This window comes from Antechinus flavipes, chromosome 2, assembly GCF_016432865.1.
Source record: "Antechinus flavipes isolate AdamAnt ecotype Samford, QLD, Australia chromosome 2, AdamAnt_v2, whole genome shotgun sequence".
Taxonomy (NCBI): domain Eukaryota; kingdom Metazoa; phylum Chordata; class Mammalia; order Dasyuromorphia; family Dasyuridae; genus Antechinus; species Antechinus flavipes.
In genome coordinates this window covers 277,104,330-277,121,359 of record NC_067399.1, presented here as the reverse complement: position 1 = coordinate 277,121,359, position 17,030 = coordinate 277,104,330, and the positions used below count along the sequence as shown (strand labels likewise).

General features: G+C 37.6%; 2 protein-coding genes across 2 annotated transcripts in view; one reads left to right on the top strand and one right to left on the bottom strand.

The window, feature by feature from the left end:
- WDR76 (WD repeat domain 76) overlaps positions 1–5,203 on the bottom strand; it is a 40,617-nt gene extending 35,414 nt beyond the window's left edge. Inside the window, exon 1 of the mRNA XM_051977216.1 lies at positions 5,098–5,203. The gene's annotated coding sequence lies outside the window, so the exon portion shown is untranslated. The remainder of the gene's footprint in view (positions 1–5,097) is intronic.
- Positions 5,204–5,291: 88 nt separating this feature from the next.
- Positions 5,292–16,818, top strand: MFAP1 (microfibril associated protein 1). The gene is made up of 9 exons (XM_051977218.1): positions 5,292–5,524; positions 9,074–9,293; positions 10,330–10,459; positions 10,545–10,732; positions 11,433–11,541; positions 11,839–11,999; positions 13,451–13,610; positions 15,744–15,833; positions 15,921–16,818. Exons 1-9 carry the CDS (start codon positions 5,446–5,448, stop codon positions 16,101–16,103), a joined length of 1,320 nt encoding a protein of 439 aa, XP_051833178.1. The 5' UTR covers positions 5,292–5,445; the 3' UTR covers positions 16,104–16,818.
- Positions 16,819–17,030: the final 212 nt, after the last annotated feature.

Sequence of the window (17,030 nt, the reverse complement as noted above, 5' to 3'; positions counted from 1 at the left end):
AAATCAAATAACTTGGAAATGCCACCTGTGTGGCCTTAGGCAATTCATTTCTCTGAGCCTCCAGCATCTCATTTATAAAATATGGGAGTTCTCTTCCAACTACAAAGCCTCATTCCCTACAACCACCCAAAAAAAATGAGGGTAGGGGGGGTAAAAATTCAGCACGACACTGTAGATTTCAATAACTAGATGTCTGACAACCAGAAAACAAACTAATTAGCAAAAAACTTCCTACATGATATAAATTTCTGGGAAAACTAGAAAGCAGACTAGCAGAAATTAGTGTCAGATCAACGCTTTACACTCTATTCCACATTACATTCTACATCAATATATAATTTTAATATTAAAGATCATGCCAAAAAGAAAATTAGACAAGAAGCAAATCATATACCTTTCCCAGTTGTGGGCAGGAAAGGTATTTTAAACCAAAAAAGGGTCAGAGGCAAAAAAGGAACAAAGGCTAAACATAATTTTGTTTACATGAAACTAAAAAGCTTCCACACAAATGAATGCAACTAGGATAGGGAGGAAAGTAGTGATATGGGGGAAAAAAATCTTTTTTATCAAATTTATGTAATAAGGGTTGAGTACACAACATATGTAAACAATTAATAGATACTATGACCAAAAGCAATTTCCAATATATAAATGGTCAATGGATAAACAAACATCTCAAAAAAATTACAATCTATTAAGAACTACATAAAAGAATTATTCAAATCATGAATAATAAAAGAAATGTAAGTCAAAACCAAGGAGTTTTATTTTACTCACACCTTGCAAACTGGGAAAGAAGACAACAAATAGGAATGGTCAATGCCAGCGATGTGAGAATTAAAAAACACTAATGCCTAATAAGTGGATCTATTTAACAATATAATCCTGGAAAGCAATTTAGAATCATGCAAATTGTCACTAAAATGTCTTCACTTTTTGACCCAGAGATTCCACTACTAGGCTTTTATCCCAAAGAGGTGGATAAGAATAGAGTCCCTATAAACACTAAAAAATTTCTATCACTTCTTGTAAAAGCAAAGAATTGAAAACAAATTGGAAAATAGCTAAACAAATTGTGAAATATAAATAATGCAATATTACTGAGCTGTAAAGAAATTATAACTCCAATTACTGTAAAGAAACATGAAAAGATCGATCTATGTGGAAAATAACTAATGTAAGGAGAAGTAAGCAGAGTCAATAAAATAATAGACAAAACAGAAAGGACAAAAAAACCCCTCAAAAATCAGAACTAATCCTCCAAAATTACAAATAACAAACATCGTTTCAAAGAAGACCCAATAGAAGACCCTTTTGCAGAGGTAGAAGATTCACAAGTACCACTGCATATATTTCAGACTTTTTTAATCAAGTGATTGGTTTTACTGATTTTTTTTTTCCTTTTTTTGTCTAAAAAGTATTTATTGTATAGGAAGGGAAGAAGGAACTCCTGGAGGGAATTTTAGTGATTAAAAAAAAAAAAATACATCAATTAAAAAAAAATTTAATTCAATATGGCAGGGCTACATGCAAAGAGGAATCTATGTGTGGGGTAGGAACAACTGTTTGAGAAGAGATGACAATATACAAAAAAAGTCATAAAATTGATCAAGTTCTTCCATCTCCATATTTCTGCTATTATATCATCCTAAAGACATCAAGGGAATAAATGATAGCAACTAACATTTATGTTGTACTTTAAGTTTTAAAAAGCTATATGCACATTCTCATTTAATCCTGAAAAAAAAAACAACTGTCAGATAAAAACTTCATGACTTATTTCATATTACAGATGAAGAAAGAGAGGCTCAGAAAGATTAAGTGACAAAGGCACAGACAAGTGTGTGGGATGTAGAAGACCCTTACCCAAAATAACTACTCAGAGATCACTCAAAATGGAAAGCAGAAAGGTCATTTATTATGCCTCCGGAGGATGTAGTAGTTCTTCTATTACGAGATAAGGGAAAGAGAAAGCTCGCTGTAGAAAGGCTAAAGAAGTAGTAAAAATACATAACTTTTATACAAGAGATTATGGCACAAGTAAAAGAGCATTGAGAAGGGAAGGGGGAGGCATCTAATTGGTTGTTGCTATCCAGAGAGATTGGAATGGAAGGTTTCTGTTTCCCCGAAATCATCTGATTTCTAGGAAACAGAAAATCAGGCCTTCAGGCTTCAGATTTAGCTGGCCAAGACTCAAGTACATATGGGCCTGAACATATTATACAAGTCATAGAGGAAACACAGAAATAATGAAAATAAAATACAGAAAAAGAATTTACATATTCCTTCAAGTTCTTCACCTTTTCTCTCTCTTCCACACACAAGTATCAGAATCATGAACTGAACCAGGTTTTACCTAACTACTCCAAATCTTTCCACCACACCAAAGACATAGCTGTACAAACTTCTGCCCCTAACTGTAAAAATGATTAATTACAATGTGTATAGTCATATAATTGATTATGATCCCATAAAATGATATAGAATACCAAAAATGTGGACATAACAAATGCTTTGCTTTTGCTGATTTCATTCACAATTTATAACTACTGCTAATATTTTTTTAAAATAGTAGGCGCATAAGTTTCAGATCCATTAAGAGAGAAATCATCTTTTATTAATGTTTGACTTCCACTTTGTTAAAATGTATATTATAGAAAAAAGCTGTGTGATACGGCAAATCCAATTTACAAATACTCAGAGATAACTCAAATGAAAAATAGAAATATTTATTCTCAGCAACTTTCAAGAAGCCAACATCTCCAGACTGGACTCCAGCTTCAGTTTTGAGGAAAAATGGATAATGATAAAACATGGTATGTTTTTTGACAAACTGAAAACAGAAGATGCTTAGTAAGTTTAGCCCTAGCATTTTCCCATTCTGTCTACAAATATTATTTTTTTAAAAATCTTCCATTAATCCTTTTACCTCATATCCTCCTTGATTCCCTCCCCTACACTGCCCATCTTACAAGTTATTTTTTGTTTGTTTTTTCACAGAGATTGAAATGAGTTATATAATCGTGACCACAAGAATAATGCTGGGAAGTGACATGAACTTGTTAAATTTTGACCTGAATTTTATGATGGTCAGTTTTACAACTGTTTTCCCTATTTCATTTCCCAGATAAATTAAATCTCAATCCACCTTAGTTAATGATTTTATAAGAAACCATATAATCCCCTCATAAAGAGATTTGTTTATACGTAAGTAATCCATTAAACTAGGATAACCAAGGAGGCTGGGTTTACCTCAGGCTTCCTCAACAATAAAGGTTAACCAGTTTACAGATCCCTTAGAATGTCTCCGGTTCATTAATTAATTAGCTTCTTCTAAGAAGTTCAGCAAAGGTCCAGGAGATCAGATATTTCTACTAAAGGAGCAGGTCTTTGTTCTCCTTTCCAGAGTCTTAATAATTAACAGACCCTTGAAATTGGGTCTGGAATTATCAAGTGAGAGGTTTAAGTTTTGGGGTTCTCTTCAAATGACTTTCTTGGGAAGCCCTCAGCTTCCTAGTACACTCAATGTGAAAGAAAAAGGAGGGAGAAAAATAAAGTTCTCTCTAGAAATAAAAGGAAGGCTAAAAGGAATCACAGACAAGCAGGACAGCTTTAAAAGTAACATGTTTAATATGTTAAATATTTTAGGGGGAAAAGCAAGTTCTACATAATAGAAATTCAGAGTTTAATTCTCTCCTGGTTCAGTGGAAATGCTAATTTTACTTAATGTTTGTTAATTTAAAAATAAGATGAAATGTCTGTAATGTTGTTTATAACTTTATTATAATATTATGCTGATAAAATTCCATGTTGTGTTAAAAGGTTAAAAATTACAATTAAAAAAACTTTTTAAAAAGTCATCATTTAAGAGTCACTTTTAAAAACAGCAGTTTGAATAGCATTGGAACAATAAGCCAGATAGTCAAGAGTCTGAAGAGAACCATAAAAGTTAAGTGAAAGGCATTAGGTGTAAAAAAAGAAACAAAAAATAACTTGTAAGATGGGCAGTGTAGGGGAGGGAATCAAGGAGGACATGTCACCTCTTATCTTCTGATTTAGCCATAATTTTGAAATGCAGCTGAGAGTAATTTCTGAAATGGGAAAAACATCCTTCTAGACCCTTCTCCTGAACAAGAACAACAAACCAGCAGAGGGTATTATTCACCAGTTTGTTTGGGCCTAAAAATATGCCTTAAGTAACAAAAATAACGACAGGAACTACAAGATCACCTATTGAATATCAACAAAGGATCAAAATCTGTAGTCAACAGTCTTTACAATTGAAGATAAAGATTTGGATTAGGTTAAAACTCCTGCTACCCTAAGGCTATTGCTCCTTACTGCCAACTCCAGGGCCTTTCCCACAGATAGGTTTATTTCAAACCATACAACCCATTAAAAAAAAAAAAAATGGCTACTAACCTCACTGTTATTTAATTGTATTCTTACAGATGCCTTCTCTTAGGTTCCAAAGGTTGGATTTCCCTTCACTTCTTTGCATCACCTCTTAGTGTTTCTCCCCCACCCCAAGCTCTGTAAGTACTGGCTAATTGATTCCAATGCAAATAGAGTGAAGAAATATAGACTCCAAGAAGATCAGCCAGAGATATTCGGGGCCTAGAGTCTCCCTCCCCTACCTCAAATCACAAGCTAGAGCCTACCACTTCCGAAACACTGGGGAACCCCCTGCTGGTAATATAAAGATTTGTACTGAGTAAGGAGACAAAATTGGAAAATGTAGAAAGAGGCCATATTGCATAGGAACCTTTAAAAGTTGTACAACATTCAGACCGGTTAAATCCATGAGTTGCTGGGCCGCTACTCCCATGCAACTTTCATGGAAACAACTATCTATTAACGGCTACTTACTCCTTAGCTTTAAATAATGTTTAAAAATGCTTCTACATTTGGATCCTATGATATCGAAAGCAAGTAAGTAGAACCCGGGCTCACAATCTCGTCATCTATTCACAAGCAAAGACCTCGGACAAGCCACTGCCTTTCCCTTCTGCTGCGCAAAAGCATACCCTATAAAACAACAAGAAACTACTTCACACTCCTCACCGACATACTTCTTTCAGACATCCAAACTCTCACCTCAGATTTCTGCTCCCTTCGTCCGAACTCACGAGAGAAAAGATAAGGGGCCTTCGGGAAAAAGCGAATTTCCCGCCCACAGTCTCAGGCACCGCCCTGAGGTGTGGTCACGTGATCCGACGCCTGCGCATAAGCAGCGCGTGACTCGCCTCCCAGGACCGTCCCCTTAAGTCATCCACGATCCCAGAATCCACCAGTCGGGCTCTCTACCATGTATATCCGATTCCTCTCCTCTTGAACTCGTTGCTACATCCGGAGGAGTGAAGAAGAGGTCGTTTACGTTTTCTGTGTTGACTGTTTTGCTTCTCTGATTCGGGTACTGCAGCCTGTACTCCCGCTATTGCCATCATGTCGGTCCCAAGCGCCCTCATGAAGCAGCCCCCCATTCATTCCACGGCTGGGGCCGTCCCAGTTCGCAATGAGAAAGGTAAGGGGCCTAGACCCTCCCCGCTGGGTTTTCCGACTGGCAGTGCTTCCTCACTTCCCCAGCCCTCCGGTATCTCAGGACCCCTCGTTCCCTCCTCTGTCAGCCTCCTTGACCGGAAGCCAGAACTTCTAGTTTTCCTCAGAAACCCAACGTAACCACTTTAAGTTTCTCATCATCAATTTCCTGAGCCCCACGTACTTATGTTGTCAACTCTCCTCCCAAACCTCCCACTCCACCGTGCCAAGTCTGTGGCCCTCAACGCAGGGGAGTCACCCCGCCTTCTTTCTCCCCTCATTCTGCAAATGGTCGTCGATCGTCTAGGTTTTTATAAAAGGAGCTGTGCAGTGTGCACACTTAGAAAGGAGAGGATCCCACCGCAGAGGAAACTCGAGTCTCGTTGGGGCGGGGGGAGAAAGAACATCATATCTACGGTACTAGAGAAGTGTCATAAAAACAATGTAACCTAAATGTAGCAGAAGAGAGAAGGGGAGACTCTCCTCTGCTGTAAGATGATCAGAGAAGGCAGCAGGAGAGAGATGAATTGAATAATTCATGCTATGATCTTGTCAGTAAATGAATAAACATTTATTAATCCCCCTGTTATATGCCAGACACTCTTACTAAAACATGGGAATACAAAAAGTGACCAAAGCAATCCCTGACCTCATAAATTTACAATTTAAAGGAGGAGACTACTTGCAAACAAATAAACACAAAACATTCCACATACAGGATAAATAGGAAATAATGGACAGAGGAAAGGCACCGGAATTAAGAGGGGTTAGGAAAGGCTTCTTGTAGAAGATGACATTTTAATTGGGACTTAAAAGAAGCCAAGGAGGTCAGTAGTCAGAATAGAGAAGGAAGAGCCTTCCAGGTGTGAGGAAAGTCGGAAAAAAATGCCTAGAGCTAAGAGAGAAAGTGTCTTGTTCTTATAATAACTAGGATGCCAGTGTCACTAAATTGAATAGTACTTTTTGGGGAGGAAGGTGTAAGAAGATGTAAAGGTAGTGGGAGGGCACAGATTCTGATGGGCTTTGAATGACAACATTTTCCATTTAATTCTGGTGTTAATAAGAAGCCACTGGAGTTTTGCATAAGGGGATGGCTGGAATGATTGGGCCTCCACTTTAGAAAAATCACTAGTGGCTGAATGGAGGATACAGTAGTAAGGTGGGGGAAAGAGGCAGACAAACCCATCAGTAGTTATTGCAGTAATCTATGTGTGAGGTGATGATGGCAGCAGGGTGCTGATAATGTCATTGGAGAGAAGGGGACCATATGCAAAGATCTACTTAGCATCAGCTTAGTGTCGGGGAGTTAGGGTGTGAGGCAGTGTAAGAAGTCCAGAATAACTCCTAGATTACACGCCTGAAAGTCTGGGAAAATAGTGTTGCTTTCTACATTAGTGGCAGAGGTGCAGAGAGGATTAAGGATTTAGGGGAAAGATATGGTTCCATTTTGAACATAATTTGAGTTTAAGGTATCTACTGCGCTTAATTTGAAATATCTGAAAGATAGAGATTCAAAAGTGAAGATCAGCAGAGAGGTTAGGGCAGAATAGATAGTTTTGAGAATCATCAACATACAAATTAGTAATTAAATTAATGGGAGCTGATGAGATTAACAAGTGAAGTATGGAAAAGGGTCCAGGACAAAACATATAAGGACATTTATAATTAAAGGATTTTGATCTGGAAGAGAATTAAGCAAGGAGACAGAGAAGGAGCAGTCAGATAGATAGGAGAAAGTGGTGTCTCCAAAACCAAGAAGAGAAGAGGAGAGTATCAGGGAGGGAGAGTGATCAACAGTGTCAAAGGTTTCAGAGAGATCAAGGAGAAATGAGGATTACAAAAAGATGTTGGATTTGGCAACTGAGAGATTATTAGTAACTTTGGAAACAGGAGTTTTATAAAATAAATATAAATTTTAATAGTCAAGCATGACCACTTAAGGTTCTAAGATATTGAGAGAAAAGTGATATTCAGATCAGTGTATAAATGGATTGGAACAGTCAGAAACTAAAGCAAGCAGGCCAATTAAACAATTGTGGCAGTCCAGATAGAAGCTTGAACTAGAGTTGTGAAAACGGAAAGGAAGGGATGAATTCCAAAGATATTGAGGAAGGAAGAATTATGAAGACCTGGCTACTGATTTAAGGTATGAGCAAAGAAGAGGGAAGACTTGAAGACTACTTTAAGGTTTTAAGCCAGAATGATAATAAAAGTCAGGGGTGCACCTGAGTTTTAAACATACTGTGTTTGAGGAGCTGGTAGAAAGTTTAGCAGCAAGTTAGAAATGCGGTACTCTGGCTTTGACCTCATACTTCCACATCCTTACAGCTTGTCAAAATTACGCTCCCAAAGACCACTCCTAATCCCCAGATCAAATGACAATATTTAGTTTTCACCTCCTTAAGTACTCTGCAACATTCATACTAGTTAGCCAGTCCCCTCCTGTATAATTCTTTCTTCCCCTTATCAGAAACATCACACTTCTGTTGTGATGAAATAGACATCACTACTTCTCTGATTCTTTTACTAATCCTTATCTCCCTCACCAACTGTTTTGAGCACTCTTCTGTTCTCTCTACAGTCTCTCACCTAACAATCTCATTCATTATCTGTACACATATAATGTCCATGTTTTCAGCCCTGAGCAGAAAGAAAACATATCTCTTTCTGTCAATAGAATATCTGTGCTTTAGATTAACAAATTTGAAAGCAAACATTCTCCCTAAATCTCTTATTCTACCCAACTTCATTATTTCAATACCACCACCATTTACCTATGTTCAAAATCATGATATTATTGACACTTTTTTAGCTTCATAGCCAATCAGAGATTAAGGCATGTTAATTCCATCTCTATATTCCTCCTACCCTTTTTTTTTTTTTTTTTTTTTTTTTTTTTTTGCTATTACCATTGTACAGTACAGACTCTCCATGCTTCCTGCTTAGGCTATTCAAGAGTTTCCCAATACATTTTCCAGCCTCCACTCTGTCCTACCAGGAGCCATCCTTTACACAATTCATAGACATGTTCTTTATGCATAGAACTAGTTGTATAAGCTTCTAAAACTCTTCAGTAAATCCCTTTTGTCTTTGTTTTTGTTCTTGCCAAAGCATCGTGATTAATAAGTTGCTTAGGTTCACACAGCTAATAAGTGTTAAGTGTCTGAGGTCCTCCTGACTCCAGAGCTGGTACTCTATCCACTTTGCTACCTACTTACTCCAAGCCCATATTGACTAAGCTGTCTGTGGTTAAGAACTCCTGAGTTATGAGTTCCTTCTGGAATTCTTATCCTATGAACTAAATGTATCTTCCCCCTCCCCCCTCTCACCTAATACAGTGCTGGCAGACAAGTAATAAATAAATTAAATGAATAGAATAGACTAGAGATTCAGAGAGAGAGACAGAATTAATGTCATAGTTTTCTTGTTGTAGTTGTGACCATAATCAATTAATAATTCACAAAAAGTCCTGGGGGATTGGAGAAGTCTTTATAAAGAGTCTTTTGGAATCTAATGAGCTACTTTACTCATTCAGGGGAGATTTCAATGGAGAAAGTGAAGGTAAAACGTTATGTGTCCGGCAAGAGACCAGACTACGCGCCTATGGAATCCTCAGATGAGGAGGATGAAGAATTTCAATTCATTAAGAAAGCCAAGGAACAAGAAGCAGAGCCTGAGGAACAGGAAGAGGATTCACCTAGCGATCCCCGGCTTCGGCGTTTACAAAACCGCATCAATGAAGATGTTGAAGAAAGGTAATTGCCAGATCTGTGCTCTCCTGTATCTGAACTCATTCAAGTACTATATGATCTAGAAAAAATCATGAAACATATGTACATACACAACCTATCCTGGGACCCTAATTAACTTATTAAGGGAATAGAAGATTGAGTGAAGAAAAATAAGGTGTAACAGAAATATTAAAGAATTACGAGAACTCATCATGATGATTTATTTATCCACTTAACTTAAAGGTTATTGTTGGGGCAGTTATATGGCATAGTAGATGGAGCACTGTCCTTGGAGTCAGGAGGACCTGAGTTCAAAAACTCAGATATTTAACACTTACAAGCTGTGTGACCCTGGGTAAGTTATTTATCCCCAGTTGCCTCACTAAAGTAAAATAAAAATAAAAAATGGAATTGGTAAAATAAAGTACTAAAAAGAAAAATGAAAGAAGGTAGTTCTTGTTTGTTGTTGGAGGTAATTACATTGCTGTTGTTTAGATTAGGACAAATAAAGATTTGGACAAATAAAGGACATATAACAAAAAAATCTGTCAACGAAGTTCTTTATGTATTCTGGAATATTGCCCAGAAAGATGCTTTTGGAAAAGCTACTGCTTCATACCCTAAAGCTTGTGCATCCTAAGATCAACTTGATTGCCTATTTTCTCACTGAAACCTTGAGTAAAGCTTTGTATATTCTCTTTGTCTCAGTTTCCTCTTTGGTTAGTGGAAGTGGTGTTAATAATGATGTTCACACCAGCTGTTGAGGAAGGAAAAATTCTTTAAATAAAACATATCACTGATTTTTTAGCCCTGGGCAAATCATTTAATCTTTCAGTGCTCCCGGGAGCGCTCCAAAACAATTAAGGCTTAGAATATTTGCCATATTTCACTGATACAATTCCTCATCATGCTTTTCCTATGTTGATGAAAACCACATGTCTGGTTTTTAAAAAATCAGGATGGCACAGAATAGGTGGTGAAATGCAAATATGTGTCCCCACTTTAAAATATTGTTGGCATTCACATACTATGTATTAAAGGATGTGACTCTCTTTTGCAGATTGGCCCGGCATCGGAAAATAGTAGAGCCTGAAGTGGTAGGAGAAAGTGATTCTGAAGTAGAAGGAGATGCAAGACGAATGGAGCGAGAGGACAGTAGTGAGGAAGAGGAAGAAGAAATTGATGACGAGGTAAAGGAAGGGCATGGGCAGGGAATAGAAGCTATCACGGGCAAGTGAAGATCATGTTGGTGACCACTTGATTTGGTCCTGACAGGAAATTGAGTGGCGGCGTGGCATGATGCGTCAGCGAGCACAAGAAAGGAAAAATGAAGAAATGGAAGTCATGGAAGTGGAAGATGAAGGGCATTCTGGTGAGGAATCAGAATCAGAGTCTGAGTATGAAGAATATACAGACAGTGAGGATGAAATGGAACCCCGTCTCAAGCCAGTCTTCATTCGAAAGTAAGTACAAGGGGCAGCTAAGTGGCGCAGCGGATAGAACACCAGCCCTGAAATCAAGAGGACCTGAGTTCAACTCTGGTCTCTGACACTTAACACTCCCTGGCTGTGTGATCCTGGGCAAATCACTTAACCCCAATTGCTTCAGGGGAAAAAAAGAAAGAAATTATAAAATTCTCCAGGTTTGGACAACAGGAGACGAAGGACTAGTATTCTGTGCCAACCTTTTGAAGCCTCATCCTCTGACTTAGAGGAACAACAGGCCAAAATATATACACCACAAGCTCAAAAAACATTAGGATGAATGAGGAAAGTGTTAGAAGGATTCCTGCATCTAAAGTCACCTCACTTTCATCTTTATGAAGGTTTGGAGAAAAGTTGGAGTTATCCAAAGTTTCTTACCATTAGTGGACAAAATTTAGGTAGAAATCCAAGTATCCTAATTCATCATTACTTCAGCTTAACTACTAACTGAGTGTCTACTCCTTGAGGACCAGCAATTTACAAGTTGCTTGAACAAAGTATTGAACATCCTAAGATCAATGAAGCACTGCTTCTCCAAGGGCCCATAATGACTGTGTTGCTTCCAGCAGGGAATGGTACGCTTGGATTACTTGGCTTTGATAGGGTGAGATATGGTTCAGAATAACTGCCTGCTGATACATAGAAGTTTTAGGGTACTAATAAGATCTTGTTACTGTAGGAAGGACCGGGTAACAGTTCAAGAGCGTGAGGCAGAAGCACTGAAGCAGAAAGAATTGGAGCAGGAGGCAAAACGTCTGGCTGAGGAGAGGCGCAAGTATACCCTCAAGGTGCCAACATAGGGTCTTTGGAGAAGCATTGGGTGGGGGAGGGAGGGCAGCTAGATGGGGCAATGGATAGAGTACCAGCCCTGGAATCAGGAAGACTTGAGTTCAAATCCGGCCTCAGACACTTAACATTTACTAGTTGTGTGACTGTGGGCAAATTATTTAATCCCAATTACCTCTCAAAAAAGGGTAATTTTAAAAAGAGAGAGAATCATTGGGTAGAGGGCTGGACAGTTAGGGTTTTCCCATGAAGACTACCTCATCATTTGTGAACTGTGAACTGACTGTTCATCTATATAGATTGTGGAAGAGGAGACAAAGAAGGAACTAGAGGAAAACAAACGTTCCTTGGCTGCCCTAGATGCACTCAATACAGATGATGAGAATGATGAGGAGGAATATGAGGCATGGAAAGTTCGGGAGCTAAAACGAATTAAACGGGACAGAGAGGATCGAGAAGCGTGAGTAACAGGATGGGCTGCCATTTTGATGTGGGACAGTGGCTTATGGTCTTAGTGTCCTGTTGTCAACAGTTGCTGCACATTTTGTCCAAGAAAAATCGAGACCTATTCTTGTGTACCACTACTGTAGGAACATTAGTCAGAGAAAATGAGCAAACCACTGAAGGAGGGCATTAAATATCTAACTATAACCTTTATGTTTCCAAGTCATACTACAGTAAGGGGTCCTAAACTTTTTTGTGCCACAGAACCCTTTGGCAATCTAAGAATCCTGCAGGTCTCTTCTCAGGAAATTTTTAAATGTGTAAAATAAAAGACATAGGATTACATGGGAAATCAATTATAGTAAAATAGTTATCAGAAAATTTTTTTAAACCAAAGTAACAGACCCCAGATTAACTCTGTTCTAGAGCAGTGGTTCGTAACCTTTTTGTGTAAGGAGATATCTTATTAACATTAAAAAAAAATTCCTCTTCTCACAAAGTTACTATGAATTCAATAATGCTTTTTTTTTTTTAAATGTTTTTAGGGACAGCTAGGTGGTGCAGTGGATAGAGCACCAGCCTTGAATTCAGGAGGACCCGAGTTGAAATATGGTCTCAGACACTTAACACTAACTAGCTATGTGATCCTGGGCAAGTCACTTCACCCAGTTGCCTCAGCAAAAAAAAAAAAAAAAAAAAGGAAATGTCTTTAGTCACAGCATTTGAAGAATAGTAAGATGGATAGATAGATAATGTCTGCAAAAAATGTTTGCTTAATTTATGGAGTGAAGGCTCCTTGCCAATAACTCCATAGCCCATCAGGGGCTCTTACAGAGTCTTAAGTATTGGGCATCTAGGTGGTACAGTGGATTGAGCACCAGCTCTGAAGTCAGGAGGACTTGAGTTTAAATCTGGTCTGACACTTAACACTTTCTAGCTGTGTGACCCTCGGCAAGTCATTTAACCCCAGCTGCCTCAGGGGGGGAAAAAGAAGACTAAAGTCTAAGTATTGATATCCATTATTTTAACAAATCATGGAGTGATAATAAAGTTTGAGGACTGATTCTTAAACTACTAGACTTTGTGATAATGATACTTAAAAAAAAAATTTAAATTTAATTCACTTTGATTAAAAAAATGTTCTTTCAGGAACAAGAAAAATGCATATTGTAAATAAAATAATAAATAGGGTAGACTGATTTTAAAACATTGGAAACCATTATCCTAGGGAATGTGTTACAGATAGACACAATCCCAAACGCTCTTTTTGAGCATCTCTTTCCACAGTAACCTAATTATTATGACATATAAATATTTTCTAAATCTGAGTTTGGAACTTGGCTCAACAAAGGCAGGGACTAGGTATGACTAACTTTCTTGGAGGAAAAGAGTAAATACTCTTTTATTTTCATATCTTAAAGTTTAAAATATATTGGAGCAGCACTGATAATTTTCTGCCTTGAACAGGATCGAGAAGGAGAAAGCAGAGATTGAACGTATGCGAAACCTGACAGAAGAGGAAAGACGAGCTGAACTCCGAGCAAATGGCAAAGTTATTACCAACAAAGCTGTTAAGGGCAAATACAAGTTCTTGCAGAAGTACTATCATCGGGGTGCTTTCTTTATGGTAAGCAAGGAGAAGAGAACAGGAGGAAAGAGGAGGAAAAAACAGGAAAACTGTTTTCTCTGTGAACATAAGTATGACCTGTAATACAATGAAAACAGCACTCTCTTTGGAATTGGAGACTTGGGTCAAATCCAGCCATAGACATGTACTTACCTCCTGTACTACCTTGAGCCAGGTCATTTACCTTCCCTACTCCTCAGTTTCCTCATCTGTAAAATAAGGTGAACTAGAAGATCTGTTAAGTGCCTTCCAGCCCTAGACTTATAATCCTTTCCTTCTCAGTGGTCAGTTTTTGTGGTTGATAAAGGGCATGTCTTTTTTTTTTTTTTTTTTTTTTTAAACAGAGAGGACAAGAGGTTGCTTCCAAAACTTAATACTCAGTAGAGAAAAAACTCTTACTATAGCATTATAGTGCCAGACTAGTCCTAAAGACCCGAAAAAAACTACTAATTAAATGGAATGACAGTGAATTTTTTTTTTTTTTTTTTTTTAGCTGAGATCACAGCTAGGAAGTATTAAGTGTCTGAGACCAGATTTGAACTCAGATTCTCCTGACTTCAGGGCTGGTGCTCTAGCCACTGTGCCATCTAGCTACCCTAAAAGAATTAGAACAAACTTGCCTTTCCATCAAATCAGAATGATTTACTTCATGCTAATAGGTTGTTTTGATTTCATGAACAAATTAACTGGCTAAAAACAGCTTTTGAATGGCAGAGATCCATTTTCTCTCATTCTTAACTGCCAAGAAATAGTTCTGAGATTAAAAAGAAAAGGATGAATTTTATGGGACATAGTACCATTTTCCCCTTTGTAAAGAACAAAGTCATATTAGCAAATGAGTTGACTCTGTGTCAGATGGTATTTTATCGATGGCCACATTTCTGAAGCAGGTCTAACCAAACAGGGAATGGCAGTCTTCAGATCTGTTATTCATATAAGATATAATTTAGAAATTGCTTTCTATAAGGGTAACATGGAACAATAGAGCTTTGAATTTTGTGTTCCAACAGCCTAAACAGTCCCATTTGTACCCAAACTTACCCTTTCCAACCATTATTCAAACCAAGTGGAGGAGTTTCAGTGAAAGTTAGCTTGTTTCCCTTCCAAAATCAGTTTCAGCATTTGAGTCTACGTTGCTTCATTGTCATTTTTCTAGCCATTGGGTTTTTGCCATGATTAGAGCCAGATTATGGGACCAATTTTTATGAGGTATAAAAAAATGAGTAAGGCTTCTATGCTCAGATTTTCTACTAATAAGCCAGGGCTAAATAAGGTTAAAAAGTATTGATACTGTTATGAAAGGCAATTCTTTCCGATACATCCTTACTTGCTTATTACTTTTCAATAGACAAAAAGTGACTCACAAAGAACTGGTTAAGCTGATTAGCTTTTGGGGAAATGCTTGAGGAACAGTTGGGAGTTCTTGGAATCTGAAAATTTGAGTCCTGAGGTTGTGAAATGATTTGAGTCATGTTCAATACATGACCCATATGAGATTTTTTTTTTTTTTTTTTTGGCAAAACTGCTGCATTGGTTTGCCATTTCAATCTCCAACTCATTTTAAAGAAGAGGCAACTTAGGTAGTTAAGTGAGTTGCCCATGGTTATATAGCAACTAAGTGTGTGAGGCTGAATTAGAACTCAGGATGAGTTCTCCTGATTCCAGACCTGGTACTCTATCCACTGCACCAACTAGTGGCCTAGGTCCTGAGGGTAGTTGCTTATATTTATTATACAATCCAGAATTTTTCAGCTGTTGCTCTTACTTAGAGCCTTTAATAAAGATATTTACCAGGAAAGAGAAAGAAGTGCTAAGAAAACTTTCATTTTTGTTTGGGTACTTGACCCAAATATCAGGTCTTCCACCAAGGTCCCCTTAAAACTAAGTCTACCCCACTGTGATCTTTGCTTTTCTCTTTTAATTTCCAAAAAATCTGTAATTCGTATCACCTGCTTAGATGTTACCTCATTTATTGGTTTATGTTCCTACCAAGTTAATTTGTAAGCTCTTTAATAGAAGCAATAACCTCTTTGTCCTTCCATAGTGATACTTATTAAAATGTATTTACTGTTATTAATGTTTTACTAGAAAGTAGAATGTGTTGTCCTAATGTGGGCCTTTTCTTGCCTGCAGGATGAAGATGAAGAAGTATACAAGAGAGATTTTAGTGCCCCCACCCTGGAGGATCATTTCAATAAGACTATTCTTCCCAAAGTTATGCAGGTATGGGAGACATAAGTGGTAGAGAACTCAATATATTAAGGGGTAGAGTGTAGTTTCTGCATATAATGTTGTTTTCTCTCCCCTTAGGTCAAGAACTTTGGACGATCAGGCAGAACCAAATATACCCATCTTGTGGATCAAGATACCACTTCCTTTGATTCAGCTTGGGGTCAAGAGAGTGCCCAAAACACCAAGTTCTTCAAACAAAAAGCAGCTGGGGTACGAGATGTATTTGAAAGGCCATCTGCCAAGAAGAGGAAAACTACTTAGGATTCAGTCACTTACTTCCCTGACTGTGGACACATGGGGAAAAACATTTTTTTGTGTTTTGTTATTTTTCACAATTGCTCATGCAAAATCTCTTTTCTGGCACTTTTTAAGCCTAGCACCCTTTTTTTATGATTCCAAAGGGACCCTAAAGCAAGGGACTGGAAGAGGAATTTTTTTAATGCTGAAAAACAACATCCAGTTATGAGTCTAAGCCTGGGCTTGGTGATTTGGTTTCATCACTTCTCATACAAACTTTGCATTCTAAGTCTCAAATTGGAACCATGGATTACAAAGAAATAATACTATCTGTCATCTCCTTAGAGTTGAAAGAAATGCTAATAGGGGACTTCAAGTTATTAAAAAAAAAAAAAACACCAAAACTCTGGTTTTGACACTTTGCTAACTTAGTATGTTTCTCTGGACTTGAATGTTATTTCACCTACTATAAATGTGATTTAACAGTCTAATATATAGTCTCCCCATAAACCTTATGGCATAAAGAATTTAAATTCCCCAGCTTATAAATGTGCTTTACAAGGACAGCTCGACACCCCCCCCCCCCCTTTTCTTTGTACAGACAAACTCTGGCCTCCCTACATTTAATTTCAGAGAACACTGTATTCAACTTTTCAATCTCCAGTCTCTGAAATTTCTAGTGGGAATACTATAAGTACCTTTATCTTCCCTTAATTAAACCACCTCAAGATTTAATCCACTTCAAGTCTAAAGTGTCTAGTAAATATTTAAATTGAGTTTTTACTTAAGTCTTTTATAAAAGTAGCCCATGTATTCAATTTTTTAATTGCATTACAATTTCCATAGCTATGAGTTGGTGGCAAACTACAGAGAGAAGACACTTGTTACAGAAACTATATAAAAAGACACAACCACCAGAAACTCATTGCAGATCCTCATCAATGAAACACT